The sequence below is a fragment of the Triticum aestivum genome, chromosome 4A (assembly GCF_018294505.1).
Source record: "Triticum aestivum cultivar Chinese Spring chromosome 4A, IWGSC CS RefSeq v2.1, whole genome shotgun sequence".
Classification (NCBI taxonomy): Eukaryota; Viridiplantae; Streptophyta; class Magnoliopsida; order Poales; family Poaceae; genus Triticum; species Triticum aestivum.
In genome coordinates, this window is record NC_057803.1 from 530,720,334 (window position 1) to 530,736,800 (window position 16,467).

A 16,467-nucleotide genomic window follows, 5' to 3' on the forward strand; every position below is an offset into this window, starting at 1 on the left:
GAACGTATGTCTCTATAACCCAAAAATTCAATTTGCCACCCGAGCTCATTTACTTCATAAATCTACAACGTCCACATCTGTTGAGATTCGCACCAGCAATTGTGTTATCTAACATATACCTATTTTCTCAATGATTGTTCCGTCATAACAAGCCTCACTCCTTGACCCCAATATTAAATGCCACAAGCACTATTTAGCTCTTGAAATAGACTTCCGTTCCTCTTTATAGATAAATCGACCAACACGACCATACAACAATATTAGAAAACATAGCAGAAAAATAAAAATCACCGTACGAATCAAACCCATGAACACTATGAAAATGCAGATGGGATTAGATTGGATCTTTAACAACTTAGAGTGTAATGGAAGAAGAGTTGGTGAAGATCATTGATGGAGATTCCCGCAGCTAGGATTTACAACCTCCCAACCGCGAGAATTTTCTCCCTCAAACGAAGATTGAAAGTAAGATCTCTCCATCAGTATCCACGTGTATAAAGTCAGTGATTTGACAGTGCTTCGCCTTGAAGAACTAGAAGGAGTTTGAGCATCGCGTAACGGAACAGTGAAGAGAGAGAGAGAGAGGCAACACTTGTGTCGGGAGTTGTGCAATTGGAGGGGCTGCCCCTCCACCATTTATAGGAACAGGGGGGTTGGAGACTTGGAGTAGGGGCTCTCACGCCTAGGGGCGGCGCACCAAGTGGTGGGCCCCACCCCAAACCCTAGTCGCACCATGAAGATCAGTTTGTAAACAACATTACATAAGTTGACCAGTCTCAAGTCTTTCATCTTCATTGTGATGGAAATATGCCCTAAAGGCAATAATAAAGTTGTTATTATTATATTTACTTAAGCATGACAAAGGTTTATTATTCATGATAGAATTGTATTGACCGGAAACTTAAATATATGTGTGGATACATAAACAAATACCGTGTCCCTAGTGAGCCTCTACTAGACTAGCTCATTGATCAAAGATGGCTAAGGTTTTCTAACCATGGACATGTGTTGTCATTTGATAACGGGATCACATCATTAGGAGAATGATGTGATGGACAAGACCCATCCGTTAGCTTAGCATATAATCGTTCAGTTTATTGCTACTTCTTTCTTAATGTCAAATACATATTCCTTCGACCATGAGATCATGCGAGGAATTCCTTGTGTGCTATCAAACATCACAATGTAACTGGGTGATCATAAAGATGCTCTACATGTATCTCTGAAGGTGTCCGTTGAGTTGGCGTGAATCGATATTGGGATTTGTCACTCCGTGTATCGGAGAGGTATCTCTGAGCCCTCTCGGTAATACACATCACAAGAAGCTTGCAAGCAAAGTAACTAAGGAGTTACTTATGAGATGATGTATTACGAAACGAGTAAAAAGACTTGCCAGTAACGAGATTAAACTAGGTATGAAGATACCGACAATCGAATCTCGGGCAAGTAACATACCGACAGACAAAGGGAATTACGTATGTTGTCATATGATGTCTACTACGCAACCTTCTTCTTGTAGACTCGTGTTGGGTCTCCAAGCGCAGAGTTTTCTAGGACAGTAGCAAATTTTCCTCAAGTGGATGACCTAAGGTTTATCAATCCGTGGGAGGCGTATGATGAAGATGGTCTCTCTCAAACAATCATGCAACCAAATAACAAAGAGTCTCTTGTGTCCCCAACACTCCCAATACAATGGTAAATTGTATAGGTGCACTAGTTCGGCGAAGAGATGGTGATACAAGTGTAATATGGATGGTAGATATAGGTTTTTGTAATCTAAAAATATAAAAACAACAAAGTAACTAGTAACAGAAGTGAATAAAAACAGTATTGCAATGCTTGGAAACAAGGCCTAGGGTTCATATATACTTTCACTAGTGCAAGTTCTCTCAATAATGGTAACATAATTAGATCATATGGCAATCCCTCAACGTGCGACAAAAGTCACTCCAAAGTTCCTATCGCAGAGAACATAAGATGAAATTGCTTGTAGGGTACGAAACCACATCAAAATTATTCTTTCCGATCAATCCATTGAGCTATTCCTATAAGTGTCACAAACAGCCCTAGAGTTCATAGTAAAATAATACCATATGATACACACCAATCAACCCTAATGTCACCTAGATACTCCAATGTCACCACAAGTACTCGTGAGTCAATTATACGATATGCATCAAACAACTTCAGATTCATAATATTCAATCTAACACAAAGAATCTCAAAGAGTGCCCCAAGATTTTAGCCGGAGAAACAAGGACGAAAACTTGCATCAACCCCTATGCATAGATTACCCCAATGTCACCTCAGGAATCTGCGAGTCGAGTGCCAAAACATACATCAAGTGAATCAATAGAACACCCCATTGTCACCACGGGTATCCCACGCAAGACATACATCAAGTGTTCACAAATCCATAATAGTATCCAATCCGATAATAGTGAAACCTCAAAGGTAAAACTCAATTCATCACAAGAAGGTAGAGGGGGAGAAACACCTTATGATCCAACTATAATAACAAAGCTCGCGGTACATCAAGATCGTGCCATATCAAGAACACGAGATAGAGAGATCAAACACATAGCTACTGGTACATACCCTCAGCCCCGAGGGTGAACTACTACCTCCCCGTCATGGAGAGCGCCGGGATGATGAAGATGGCCACCAGTGATGGTTTCCCCCTCTGGCAGGGTGCCAGAACGGGCTCCCGATTGGTTTTTCGTGGCTACAGAGACTTGAGGCGGTGGAACTCCCGATCTGGGTTTCTTTCTGGGGGTTTCTGGATTTATATGAATTTTTAGCGTCGGTTTTAAGTCAGGAGGGTCCACGAGGTAGCGACAAGGTAGGGGGGCGTGCCCTAGGGGGGTGGGTGCGCCCTCCACCCTTGTTGTTGCCTCGGGACTCTTCTGGCCCAACTCTTGTGCTTCAGGGGCTTCTTCTGATCCATAAAAAATCACCGTAAATTTCCAGCTCGTTTGACTCCGTTTGATATTCCTTTTCTGTAAAACTTAAACACAAGGAAAAAATAGAAAACTGGCATTGGGCTCTAGGTTAATAGGTTAATCCAAAAATAATATAAAATAGCATATAAATGCATATAAAACATACAAAACAGATAATATAATAGCATGGAACAATAAAAAATTATAGAAACGTTGAAGACGTATCATCATAAAGGTTCGACCGATAAAGATCTTCGTAGAATATGTAGGAACCAATATGGGCATATAGGTCCCGCTATTGATTATTAACCGGAGAGGCATTTCGATCATGTCTACATCATTCTCGAACTCATAGGGTCCGCACGCTTAACATTTGTTGATGATATAGTATTGAAGAAAATATGCTCTAGAGGCAATAATAAAGTTGTTATTTTATATTTTCTTATTCATGGTAAAATAATAATGGGGTGACATAGCGCATAGATCAAAAGATACCAATGTTACAAAATGAAATGTTTGACATGATTAATCACACAAGATGTTCGATACAAATAATACATACCTTTACAGGAAATTACTACTAAGAGTGTGTAGCTTAAACAACAGAAACAGTACAGTCCATGGTCAACAAAAAAAACACATACGGTACAGAGGCCTCTGGAAGGCAATGCACACGAACCAATCCTTGAGGAATATAAATGTGTTACAATATAGAAGTACCGACCAAATGCTGCTGGTGATGTCGATAATCGCAAATTTATTGGAATGATTAAAAGCACGATGCAGTTGGATTGGATGCACCATCCAAGAATGGCACTGCAGAAAGAACCGGTGAGCCGCATCTACACACGAACCTCTGGAACATGTACCATCTTCAGATGCATCCCTTCAGTGTCCCATTGAGTTCTGAAGTCCTTGTGCAAGCTCAGCAGCCAGAGCTTCTTAAGGGAGCGAAGGGATTCAATGCCTTGGGGGACTTTATTGAGCTTCAACAGCGACACAATGTACAAACCATCAATGCAGGGAAGAGCGCCATCAACGATTTTTAGCTCACTGACATCATGCATGTGCTTTAAGACAAGCATCTTCAGGTTGGGAAAGGAGTCTTTAGACAAAACCAAAGTTTTTGCACTGTGCATGTTGTTTAGTCTAAGATATGTGAGGTTCGGCATGTGTGGTGCCATCATCCCCAGTGGATCTTCCCCAAGGTGACACCAGCTTATAGCTAGATACTTGAGGTTTATCCCATGTTTGAGAAAGATCGGGCAATTTAGTGTTCCCTTGGCCCATTGTCCTCTGGTAATCAACCTGTGTAGATATGTAGAATTTGGTTTGAGAGCCTCAAAGCAAAGCGCCTCCTTCGCATCCCTTGCAGAAAGAAGCAAGCTCGAAAGGAGTGGCATAGTTGACAGGGTAGCAAACAGATTTGCACAGTCGTCAGCACTAATGTTATCAATCCACACACTTCTTAGTTGCATCAGTTTCTTCAGCTGCTCTGCCAAGTCAGGGTTGGACTCCACAGTCTCAAGAGTTTGCAGTTCTTCCAAGTTGGATAGCTCTTTAGGTGCTTGCACTCCAATAAAGTACCGGAACTCTGCCTGCTTCTCATCAGCATATCTGTCCGCCAAAAGGTGCCGCAGCTTCTTGATCTTGACAACCCCTCGTGGTAGCTTCTCTATTTGGGTTTGCTTGATGTCCAGAGTGTGGAGGTTAGACAAATTTTCGATGGAGTCTGGAAGTGATCTGACCTTGGTGCGCCGTAACCCGATGTAACGTAGATTGAACATAGACCCTATTGATGTTGGCACTTCAGTGATTTCAGAGTCTTGCAGCTCAAGAACAGCAAGGTAGTTGGATTCTGACAAAATAGAAGATAACATGCCACGGCAGGGTGAAGTTGGTCCAAGTGACAGTACTGTTCGAAGATGTGGAAGTTTAACTTTCACTGCAGTGCCGTCTTTCCATCCACATAATGACAGACGACGAACATCCTTATCCTGCTGTACCAATATCATTGTGGCGTAATCATCTGCTGAAGCAAATCTCTCTTCTTTAGCAACAGACATAGCTAGTTCACGCACAATATCATGCATCTTACAGGTGCTAACTCTACCAAGCTCATCATTCTCTACAACCTCAAGCATATTGCGGTGGATCAATTCCATGAGATTTCCCTCAGCTACCATCTCTGGTGTGTTCTTTTCTTTTCTTACCACAAAGCCTTCGGCAACCCACAGCCGCACAAGGCTTTCACGTGACATGTGATAGTCTTCAGGGAATAGACTGCAGTATAAAAAACAGTTTTTGAGGTCGTCTGGAAGGTCATGGTAGCTCAGGTTTAAAATTGCTCGGACATGATCATTGTTTGACAACTCGCTTCGAAGCTGATTGTATTTTTGATTCCAAATGTCTAATCGTTGTCTTGAAGACAACATGCCACCAATGGTAACAATTGCTAGAGGTAGACCATGACACCTATCAACTATAGAAGTAGCAATCATCTCAAGATCCTTGGGACACATGTGGCCCTTCCGGTTGTAAAAAGCTCTTCTACAGAAGAGGTCAAATGCATCAGACTTGCTCAATGGCTCGAGCTCAAGATGACGGTTGGGAGAAGAAATTCCGGCGACATGGTCCTTCCGTGTCGTAATGATGATCCGACTTTCCGGGAGATCCTGGAGAGCATCATGTATCTGAAAGTACACATCTTGCTCCCAGACATCATCCAGTACAATCAAATACTTTCTGTTTTGAAGTCTCTGCTGTATTTCCTTCTTCAAGTCATGCACATCCATTTTGTCAATACCTGCTGACAATGGTTGTTCGGTATATCCAATCTTCCATAGTAGCTTCCTCAACAGGGCATCAACAGTGTAAACTTGTGACACAACGATCCATGCATGTGCAGGGAAGTTGATCTTTTCACGTTCATAAACATTTGAAACAAGGGTAGATTTCCCCAACCCACCCATGCCAGATACTGTTATGACGGTATTCTCTGGCTCTGGCTCTTCGGAGTACAACAAGCTGGTCAGCCATATCCTGTTGTTTTCAATTCCTACTAGATCTCCATCTTTGACAAATTCTGGGAAGCTGTCTTGAGACCGCTGCCTTTCTATCTCAGTAAGTGGGTTAGCTACAAGCTGGGAGGGCTGCAACCACTGCTCTTTCATCTTTATAACTAGTTGAATCTCCTTCTCTACTTCAACTATCTCATCCGTAATTTCACTGAAAACTCTGACATAATGTGTTCCTTTGATGAAGAATCTCTTCAGGAACCCTTCTTCCTGAAGTTGAAGAAGGTTGTATGAGTATTTATCCATTACATCTTCAACATGATAGGCCACCCTGCGGACATCCCCAATCCAACTCTTGACAACGTCGTCTGTGAGGTATACCGTGCCTATCTGCCTTATAACAGTGGCCATCATGGTCAGTTGCTTCTTTATTTCCTCAACCTTTACCGGCAGTTCCTTCAGATTAGTAACTTTTTCAGAAAGCTTAGCTATGATGCCTTTGGTGGCTTCTTCTAGTAAAATGTCACCAATCTTCGTCACAACAATGAGTACCGCCTCGGCCATTTGATCTAAACAGCAAAGATAAAGCATATTACATGGCAGAATAAAAATACTAATGGCTGTGTGCATTAATCAATGCAGAGGTCAGGGACACCCCCTTTAAGGAAAGAATGAATTACAGGTACCAAATTAGCTCAGGAACTCGTATGTAAAGAGTAGCATTTTCCCCCTTTAAGAAAAGAAGGAACTCGTATGTAAATGGAATTATAGGTATTCCATTTTGCGTCAACAGGATGTATCAATCTACAGCATATTTATAAGACTACAATATAATTTATCCTTTGATCACTGAGATCTTGGATCACAGTTAACAGCACTAGTAACGGATGGAATTCCTATATGAACTTGATCCAGTCGAATTTGGAAAGCATTCTATGACTTTGACTCATATCCCAAAACAGAGACCCAATCCTAGAGATAAATGGAATCACGAACAAAGGTTCAGTCCAATTCACTCTTTTTTTCTAAACCAAAGTAGAAGTACCTAGCAGAATCAAAAAATTAATGAATAAATAATAACGTGAATGACAGGTGGACACAAAGATTGACAAACCCACTAGGCTAGAACAAATATCCGACTGTCACCCGTTTTGTATGTAATCTGGACTAGAGAACTGCATGTCTGTGATTTTCATTGCAGGAGGCTCGATAGGCCTAGGATACCATGTAAGGAGCAGCAAGAAATTGATGTATGTTCTAATTGAGCGCAAAACCCTTTGAAGCAGCATCCACGTAGAACACAACTGATATTTAGTCTAGCAAATGAACCAACAGCGCTGTTTGGAACAAGATTGCAATTTTCTAGCTAATTTAACACATTTGGCAAACTACAGGCAAAGAGCTGTCCTCTGAAAATGCAGCATATGATACTGGTGGTCCACATGATCAGCAAATGTTCACCTTCTGAAGACTTGAAGTAGGTGGCCTATAGAGTGGGACAGCAGCGTACGCGCTGAACAAACGACCAGTGTGACCAAGTCTGCAGCATAAGGAAAGGAGAAGTTGGACATCAGAATATGTAGCCAAGTACACAGATGCAGATGCAATCAAGATTTAATACTTAATAAGATAGAAAATATTCATTAGCGGCAAGAACAGAATGACAACACTTTACACACCACTGCAGTGAATAAGATTAGCCACCTTGGCGCTGCCATGGCACGTCCACAGGACAGCCGGCATCGAGTTTTTCTTTCTTAGAAAAGGAGGATAACCGCCGGCCTCTGCATCATGACGATGCACACGGCCATAGCCGGCATCGAGTGGAGGCAACTATGCTCTCTCTCTGCCATGCCTGCGGCGGGGGTCAGGCATTATATCGAACACATGGCCGAAGACAACTATTTTTCGCTAGTAAAACTGCAAACAACTATCTAAGCTTGGCAAGTTCTGCGCAAAACCTTTCGGCTACGACGTTCCCGGAATCCCAACTTAGTCTAGCAGCTGTGGCACTTGCCAGTTACCAGATGAGCCGGTAGAGATCCACACAGGAGGCTGGGAGCCACGAATTTGACAAAAAAAAAAGTACCTGATGGAAGCTCGCGCGAGCGCAAAGCGTGAGATCTGCAGTGGAGTCGGGAAGGCAGCAGCGATCTGCTCCGTGGTTGACGGGAGCGGACTAAATCGGCCTGCGAGACTGACTCATCGGCGGGGCGGAGCCATGGATGGATATTGCGACGATTCAACTCATGCTCACTCCGTGGCAGTGGGGGTAGCTGGCGAAGGGGGGGCGACGGGACAGGAAGACGGGAGGAAATGCAGCGAGTGCAATCAGTGGGCGATAGCTACTTGCGATGCTCCCTGTCTCTCGGTCGGAAGCCCTCACGCAATCAGTTAAAGGATTTTAACGAGGTGGCGTAGAATTAACGAAGAAAGAGATACTTACTCGGTCCTAAAATAAGTGACTTAACTCTGTATTAGCTTTAATATAAAGTCAGTACAAAATTAAGTCACTTATTTTGGGATGGAAGGAGTAGTTGAGTATTATATCATGATACCGTACTTTGTGTAATGTAAGACAATAAGTTTAGTCCTTTATAATACATATGATACTATACATTACAAATGTAGTATTACACACTAATATTATATACATAATACTATTATATAATATTCTCCATTACAAGCAGCCTAACCTTTTTTATGGACCCAGAAATGTTAGGATGGCATACGCGAATGTTCGCTTGGCAGTTTTAGGTTAAAGAGACAAAGGAGAGTGGCAGTTTCTTCATGGGCAATTTTCATTTGAAAACTATCGTCGTTTGGTGTCGTTTTACAACTAAAACTGCTATTAAAGACGGTTCGTTTGCCATCCCCCTACAGCCAACGTTTGCCAGCTATCATTACCTTTTTTTTATTTCCGCTAAAGCTATTCAGCTGGCGTTCGCTGAAAAGAGATGCAAATTAAACGTTTTTATAATAATTTATATTGTCATGAGGATGATAAATTTAGTTTACAAGTACGACAAATTCTGCCAAAAAAATGAAATGAGTCAATTTGCCATACTGTGCTAGCTGAATTTAGTACCCTCCATGAAGATAAATTGCCATGCTTCCTCGCTGGTTAAGCCTGTCATTTTTAATCTTTTTTCTTTAATTTTTATCAGGTAGAGCCGTCTTGCTGTGTTATTTTGTGAATATAAAAGATCACGACTTGGCGTCTTGGCCGTGCAAGACTTGTCAAAGTCTACGGTTCAGTGCACTCTTCACACCGACCGACTGGCAGCTGTACCTTAAGTGGTTATAAACAAATAAGAGTGAGTAAAAAATTGGCAGCTAGTTCAAGAAAAGATTCAGCCCAATAAAAGAGCATCTAGAGATACTCCAACGAAGCAACTCTGGTGGAACCGCCAAATTCAATCGCCAAAAGTGCTACGCAGACAATTGTCATAAATATGAAGGATGAAACTGATTTAGGCAAAATTAGAATTGTCAAAAATGAACCTTCATAAATTCCCTCTATGTACGATCCACCTATCATGGTCATAGATTCTTCTCCAATAATTCCCCATTCAGAAAAACACATTTGATCTAGAAGCACCGGTTCCATTTCTTTACAGGTATGGAAAATTAGTCGCACTACGACTTACATATAGAACAAGTAATTAATTAAACTAATAAACACCATATAACTAACTAATTACGACTATGATGGCAGGATTTGCCGGCGGGGTAGCGAATGCAGCTTGGGCATGCTTTACTCACATGCAAATGTCTAGGTTGAAGATCAATTTTCAGGAAAGTGAGATGTTGATTGTGCAACATGATGATTCTAAAGCACTTCCTTTGTTTTTAAATATATGACGTTTTGTTAGTTCAAGGAGTACAATTTTATGCTCGCATGCTTAACTACAAAATGAGGAATTGTTCACTTAGGGTGCTTTTCGTTGAAGGCCAAGTATGGAAGCTTTCAGCCCACTCGGTTTTTTTTACTTTACCGTTTAGTTTTTTTGGTATAGGTTTAATTAAGTCATGTGTTTCTGTATAAGAGGGACGAGCCAATTATTTAGGAGGGACCACCAAAGGTGGGCAATTTTGTCCAACTGATTTTAGCAGCTGGAACGACCGAATCTTGAAGATATATTTTATAAAGTTGGTGGGGGCTGTCCATTGAATGTGTAACCAAACATAAACGAAATTGTCGTTCCCAACCTATCGTCTCTTTCCTTCTAACCAAACATATTGTTGAAGCATCTTCAATAGTTCTTGTATCTATAAAATAACCACCGTTTAGAAGAAGTTGGGCCAAATAAGCTCTCCAACAGTTCTTGTATCTATAAAATAACCACCGTTTAGAAGAAGTACGACACCTCCGCGATCTGCACACGTTTGGCTCGGTGACACTCACGATCCAGCAGAGTGTCGAGGGAGAGCTTCGTCAGCACGACGGCGTGATGACGGTGATGATGATGCTACCGGAACAGAGCTTCGCCTAAGCACCGCTACGATATGACCGAGGTGGATTATGTTGGAGGGGGGCACCGCACACGACTAGAAACAATCAACTTGTGTGTCTATGGGGTGCCCCCTAGCCACGTATATAAAGGATGGAGGGAGGAGGAGGCCGGCCCTCATAGGGCACGCCCAATGTGTGGAGTCCTACTAGGACTCCTTAGTCCTAGTAGGATTCCACCTCCCACATGGAATAGGAAAAAGGGAAGGGAGAAGGAGAAGGAATGAAGGGGGCACCCCCTTTCCCTATTCCAATTCGGACCAGACCATGGGGAAGGGGCGTGGCCACCCTTGAGGCCTTTCTCTCCTTTCCTGTATGACCCATTAAGGCCCAATACAAATTCCCGCAACTCTTCGGTACTCTGAAAAATATCTGAATCACTCGGAACCTTTCCGATGTCCGAATATAGCCTTCCAATATATCGATCTTTACATCTCGACCATTTCGAGACTCCTTGTCATGTCCCCGATCTCATCCGGGACTCCGAACAAACTTCGGTCATCAAATCACATAACTCATAATACAAATCGTCACAAAATGTTAAGCGTGCGGACCCTACGGGTTCGAGAACTATGTAGACATGACCGAGACTCATCTACGGTCAATAACCAATAGCGGAACCTGAATGCTCATATTGGCTCCTAGATATTCTACGAAGATCTTTATCGGTCAAACCGCATAACAATATACGTTGTTCCCTTTGTCATCGGTATGTTACTTGCCCGAGATTCGATCGGCGGTATCCTCATACCTTGTTCAATCTTGTTACCGGCAAGTCTCTTTACTCGTTTTGTAATGCATCATCCCGCAACTAACTCATTAGTCACAATGCTGGCAAGGCTTAGAGTGATGTGCATTACCGAGAGGGCCCAGAGATACATCTCCGATACAAGGAGTGACAAATCCTAATCTCGATCTATGCCAACTCAACAAATACCATCGGAGACACCTGTAGAGCATTTTTATAATCACCCAGTTACGTTGTGACATTTGATAGCACACAAGGTGTTCCTATGGTATTCGGGAGTTGCATAATCTCATAGTCAGAGGAACATGTATAAGTTATGAAGAAAGCAGTAGCAATAAAACTGAAAGATCATTATGCTAAGCTAACAGATGGGTCTTGTCCATCACATCATTCTCTAATGATGTGATCCCGTTCATCAAATTACAACACATGTCCATGGCTAGAAAACTTAACCATCTTTGATTAATGAGCTAGTCAAGTAGAGGCTGAAGGAAATATGCCCTAGAGGCAATAATAAAGTTATTTTTTTTCCTTATATCATGATAAATGTTTATTATTCATGCTAGAATTGTATTAACCGGAAACATGATACATGTGTGAATACATAGACAAACAGAGTGTCACTAGTATGCCTCTACTTGAATAGCTCGTTGATCAAAGATGGTTATGTTTCCTGACCATAGACAAAGAGTTGTCATTTGATTAACGGGGTCACATCATTAGGAGAATTATGTGATTGACTTGACCCATTTCGTTAGCTTAGCACTTGATCGTTTAGTTTGTTGCTATTGCTTTCTTCATGACTTATATATGTTCCTATGACTATGAGATTATGCAACTCCCGTTTATCGGAGGAACACTTTGTGTGCTACCAAACGTCACAACGTAACTGAGTGATTATAAAGATGCTCTAGAGGTGTCTCTGAAGGTACTTGTTGGGTTGGCGTATTTCGAGATTAAGATTTGTCACTCCGATTGCCGGAGAGGTATCTCTAGGCCCACTCAGTAATACACATCACTTAAGCCTTGCAAGCATTGCAACTAATGAGTTAGTTGCGGGATGATGTGTTGTGGAACGAGTAAAGAGACTTGCCGGTAACGATATTGAACTAGGTATTGAGATACCGGCGATCAAATTTCGGGCAAGTAACATACCGATGACAAAGGGAACAACATATGTTGTTATGCGGTTTGACCGATAAAGATCTTCATAGAATATGTAGGAGCCAATATGAGCATCCAGGTTCCGCTATTGGTTATTGACCGGAGACGTGTCTCGGTCATGTCTACATAGTTCTCGAACCCGTAGGGTCCGCACGCTTAAAGTTTCGGTGATGATTGTATTATGAGTTTATGTGATTTGATGTACTAAAGGTAGTTCGGAGTCCCGGATGATATCGGGGACATGACGAGGAGTCTCGAAGTGGTTGAGACGTAAAGATCGATATATTGGACGACTATATTCGGACATCGGGAAGGTTCCGAGTGATTCGGGTATTTTTGGAGTATCGGGGAGTTACGGGAATTCACCGGGAGAAGTATTGGGCCTTATTGGGCCATTCGGGAATAGAGGAGAGAGGCCAAAAGGAAGGAGGCACGTGCCCCCCCCTCTGGTCCGAATTGGACAAGGGGTGTAGCCCCCTTTTCCTTTTCCCTCTCCCCCTCTTTCCTTCTCTCCTACTCCGGAAAGGAAAGGGGAATCCTACTCGGACTTGGGAGTCCTAGTAGGACTCCCCACACTTGGTGCGCCCCCTCTAGGGCCGGCCTCTTCCTCCCTCCTTTATATACGGGGGCAGGGGGCACCTCTATACACACAAGTTGATCTATTGATCTCTTCCAGCCGTGTGCGGTGCCCCCCTCCACCATAATCCACCTCGATCATATCGTAGCGGTGCTTAGGCGAAGCCCTGCGTCGGTAGCATCATCATCACTGTCATCACGCCGTCGTGCTGACGAAACTCTCCCTCGAAGCTCTGCTAGATCGGAGTTCGTGGGACGTCATCGAGTTGAACATGTGCTGAACTCGGAGGTACCGTACGTTCGGTACTTGGATCGGTTGGATCGTACGCACGACTACATCAACTGCGTCGTGCTAATGCTTCCGCTTTCGGTCTACGAGGGTACGTGGACAACACTCTCCCCTCTCGTTGCTGTGCATCACCATTATCTTGCGTGCGCGTAGGAATTTTTTTGAAATTACTATGTTCCCCAACAAAGGCATACTAGGGACACTCTGTTTGTCTATGTATTCACACATGTACTAAGTTTTTGGTTAATACAATTCCAGCATGAATAATAAACATTTATCATGATATAAGAAAATATAAATAACAACTTTATTATTGCCTCTAGGGCATATTTCCTTCAGTCTCCCACTTTGCACTAGAGTCAATAATCTAGTTCACATCGTCATGTGATATAACACCAATAGTTCACATCTTTATGTGATTATTTCACATCTCCATGTGACTAACACCCAAAGGATTTACTAGAGTCAATAATCTAGTTCACATGGCTATGTGATTAACACCTAAAGAGTGATCATGTTTTTCTTGTGAGAGAAATTTAGTCAACGGGTCTTCCACATTCAGAGCCATATGTATTTTGCAAATTTTCGATGTCTACAATGCTTTGCACGGAGCTATTCTAGCTAATTGCTCCCACTTTCAATATGTATCTAGATCGAGACTTAGAGTCATCCAGATCGGTGACAAAGCTTGCATCGACGTAACTCTTTACGACAATCTCTTTGTCACCTCCATAACCGAGAAACATTTCCTTATTCCACTAAGGCTGGTTGTAATGGGGAATATCATATACTAGTATCATGCATATGATACTAGTGTATGATACTACATCTGTAATGCATAGTATCATATGTTGGTATCATAGGGGACTTTTTTTATTGTCATGCATGACACAAAGTAGTACATCATTTAATATGATATGGTATCATGATATGATACTCAAGCATCTCTTTCTTCATTTAATTTTATGTCACCTCATCAAAATTGCTTAGTTGGCATGCATGATACTTGTAACGCCCGGGTAATTAGGCTACCGTAAACTCTCTTAATGATGCCATGTCATCTGTTATTACTGTTGCTAAACTTTCGTTAGTTCAAACCGATTCAAAAATCAATTCAGAAAAATGGCAAACAACAAAAGTTTTTGAAAGTTGAAACAAAAATGTTTGGTCAGTGCCAAATATTGCACTGGTAATTATGGTGAAGTAAACACATTTTTAGAGAATGCCTAGATACTTTAAAATGAAATGAAACAGAAAAGAAAATAAATAAAGAAAGAAATTACAAAAAAAACAAAAGGGGAAGCCCCCCTGGACCAGGCGGCCCAGCTCACAGGCCGGCCGGCCCACCTGCCCCATAGCCATCAGCCGGCCCAACCCCCTGCCTCGTCTCCCTTCTCTGTTCCCCCGACCCGGGTCGGAACAGGGGCGCGTCCCCGCCGCACCCCCTCGCCGGCGACGGGAGAGGATAAGGCCGCCGCGCCCCCGCCTCCTCGATCCCGCCTCCTACTCGCCCCCACTCTCGCCCTCGGTTCCTGCGCCTCTCCCTTCCCCCTCAGATCCACCGCGCCGCTCCCTCTCCTTCCCCTCCGCATCCGAGCGCCACTGCCGCCATGGCTCCGGCCTAGCCACGGCCACCGTGCCCACCTCGCCGCCCCACGGTGTCTCCAAGGGCCCCCGCCGTCCGCTGCTTCGACTGGTGCAACCCGTTGGAGACCGGAGCCACCGCAACGCCCCCGACGCCGCCGTCTTCCTCCTCTGCTCCGACAAGCTCCGCCGCCGTTCTTCACCGACTCCGGCCACGCCCCTGCAGCTACTAAACCCCCAAGGGCCACCGTGTGCGCCGCTCGGTGAGCCCCTGCTCTCTCCTCTCTCTCTCTCTCTCCTGCGCCCTAGATAGTCGTCGTCGTAGCACCCGAGCGCTCCGCCACGGATCTCGTCGCCGGCGAGACTCCGATGACCAAATGGTCACGGGCGTGATTCCGTTGAACTCGCCGCGTCAAGTAGGGCCTGACTAGCCCTCCCATTTTCCCATTAACACGCGGCACCGCCGTTCCCTCTCGGGCCGAGCGCCGGCGTCCGCCGCGCCACTCGTCGCCGTCGCTACACAGCCTCTCCGGCCACGGTGTCACTACCGTTCGACGCGGTATCGTCTCCGCGTTCAAACGCGCCCAGCCCCGCGATGAACCATGCCCCGCAGCCTAGCCATCAAACTCACCTGAGCCCCGGCCTCCGCCTCGCTCGTCGCCGGCGATGCTGTGGCCCTCCTCCGACCAAGCCACCACCTCCATTACATGCGCCACGGCGCAGGCCTTGGAATGGGCCTAGCCCCGCTCCTCTCCGAGCCCCCTAGCGCGATTCCGGCCAACTCCGGTGAGGGGCCGCCTCTGTTTGGGTCGCCGGAGTCGCTCCGGCGCCGTCCGCCGACGTGGCTAGGCGGGCCCCACCCCTGGGTCGCTGCCTGTGGGCCTGGGGGCCCCAACTGGCCACGTTGACCGAAGTCAACTTCGCTGACGTGGCAGCTACTGCCACTGACATGCAGGCCCCATGCCATAAAACAAATAAAAACAAATATATAAATTGCTAATTAATTAAGTTAATTAACTAAAACCTAATTAGACACTGACTGCTAGGGCCCACCCACTAATTAACCTATTTAGTTAGTCTAAACCCCCTATTATTGCCCCCTGACAATGACATGTGGGTCCCACTGGACCCACCTGTCTGGTTTGACTGGTCAATCGACCAGTTGACCTACTGACATCACTTTGATGTCATGCCTGCATCATCATTCACTGTTTTGGATAATGTTAGAATTAAATAACTAATTAAAATCAGAAAATGATTTAAGTCTTTAGAAAATCATATCTTTTAATCCGTAACTCGGATGAAAATACTTTCTACATGAAAGTTGCTCAGAACGACGAGACGAACCCGGATACGCAACCCGTTCGTCCGCCACGCATCCCTAGCATACCAAACACGCAACTTTCCCCCTCCGGTTCATTTGTCCGAAAACGCGAAACACCGGGAATACTTTCCCGGATGTTTTCCCCCTTCACCGGTACCACCTCGTACCGCGTTAGGGCACACCTAGCATCACGCTTTGTCATGTCATGCATCGTCATGCATTTGTTTGCATTATATTTATTGTTTCTTCCCCCTCTTCTCTTGCTAGACATCGAGATCGACGCTGCTGCTACCCAGTACGACTACGGTGT

The 16,467-nt window shown here is 44.2% G+C and overlaps 1 protein-coding gene across 1 annotated transcript; it reads right to left on the bottom strand.

The window, feature by feature from the left end:
* Nucleotides 1-3,442: 3,442 nt before the first annotated feature.
* On the bottom strand, nucleotides 3,443-8,335 carry LOC123086731 (disease resistance protein RPM1). The gene is made up of 3 exons (XM_044508507.1): nucleotides 8,049-8,335; nucleotides 7,421-7,499; nucleotides 3,443-6,528 (listed from the first exon to the last, which is right to left on the bottom strand). Exon 3 carries the CDS (start codon nucleotides 6,521-6,523, stop codon nucleotides 3,785-3,787), a length of 2,739 nt encoding a protein of 912 aa, XP_044364442.1. The 5' UTR covers nucleotides 6,524-6,528; nucleotides 7,421-7,499; nucleotides 8,049-8,335; the 3' UTR covers nucleotides 3,443-3,784.
* Between the last annotated feature and the right edge of the window lie 8,132 nt (nucleotides 8,336-16,467).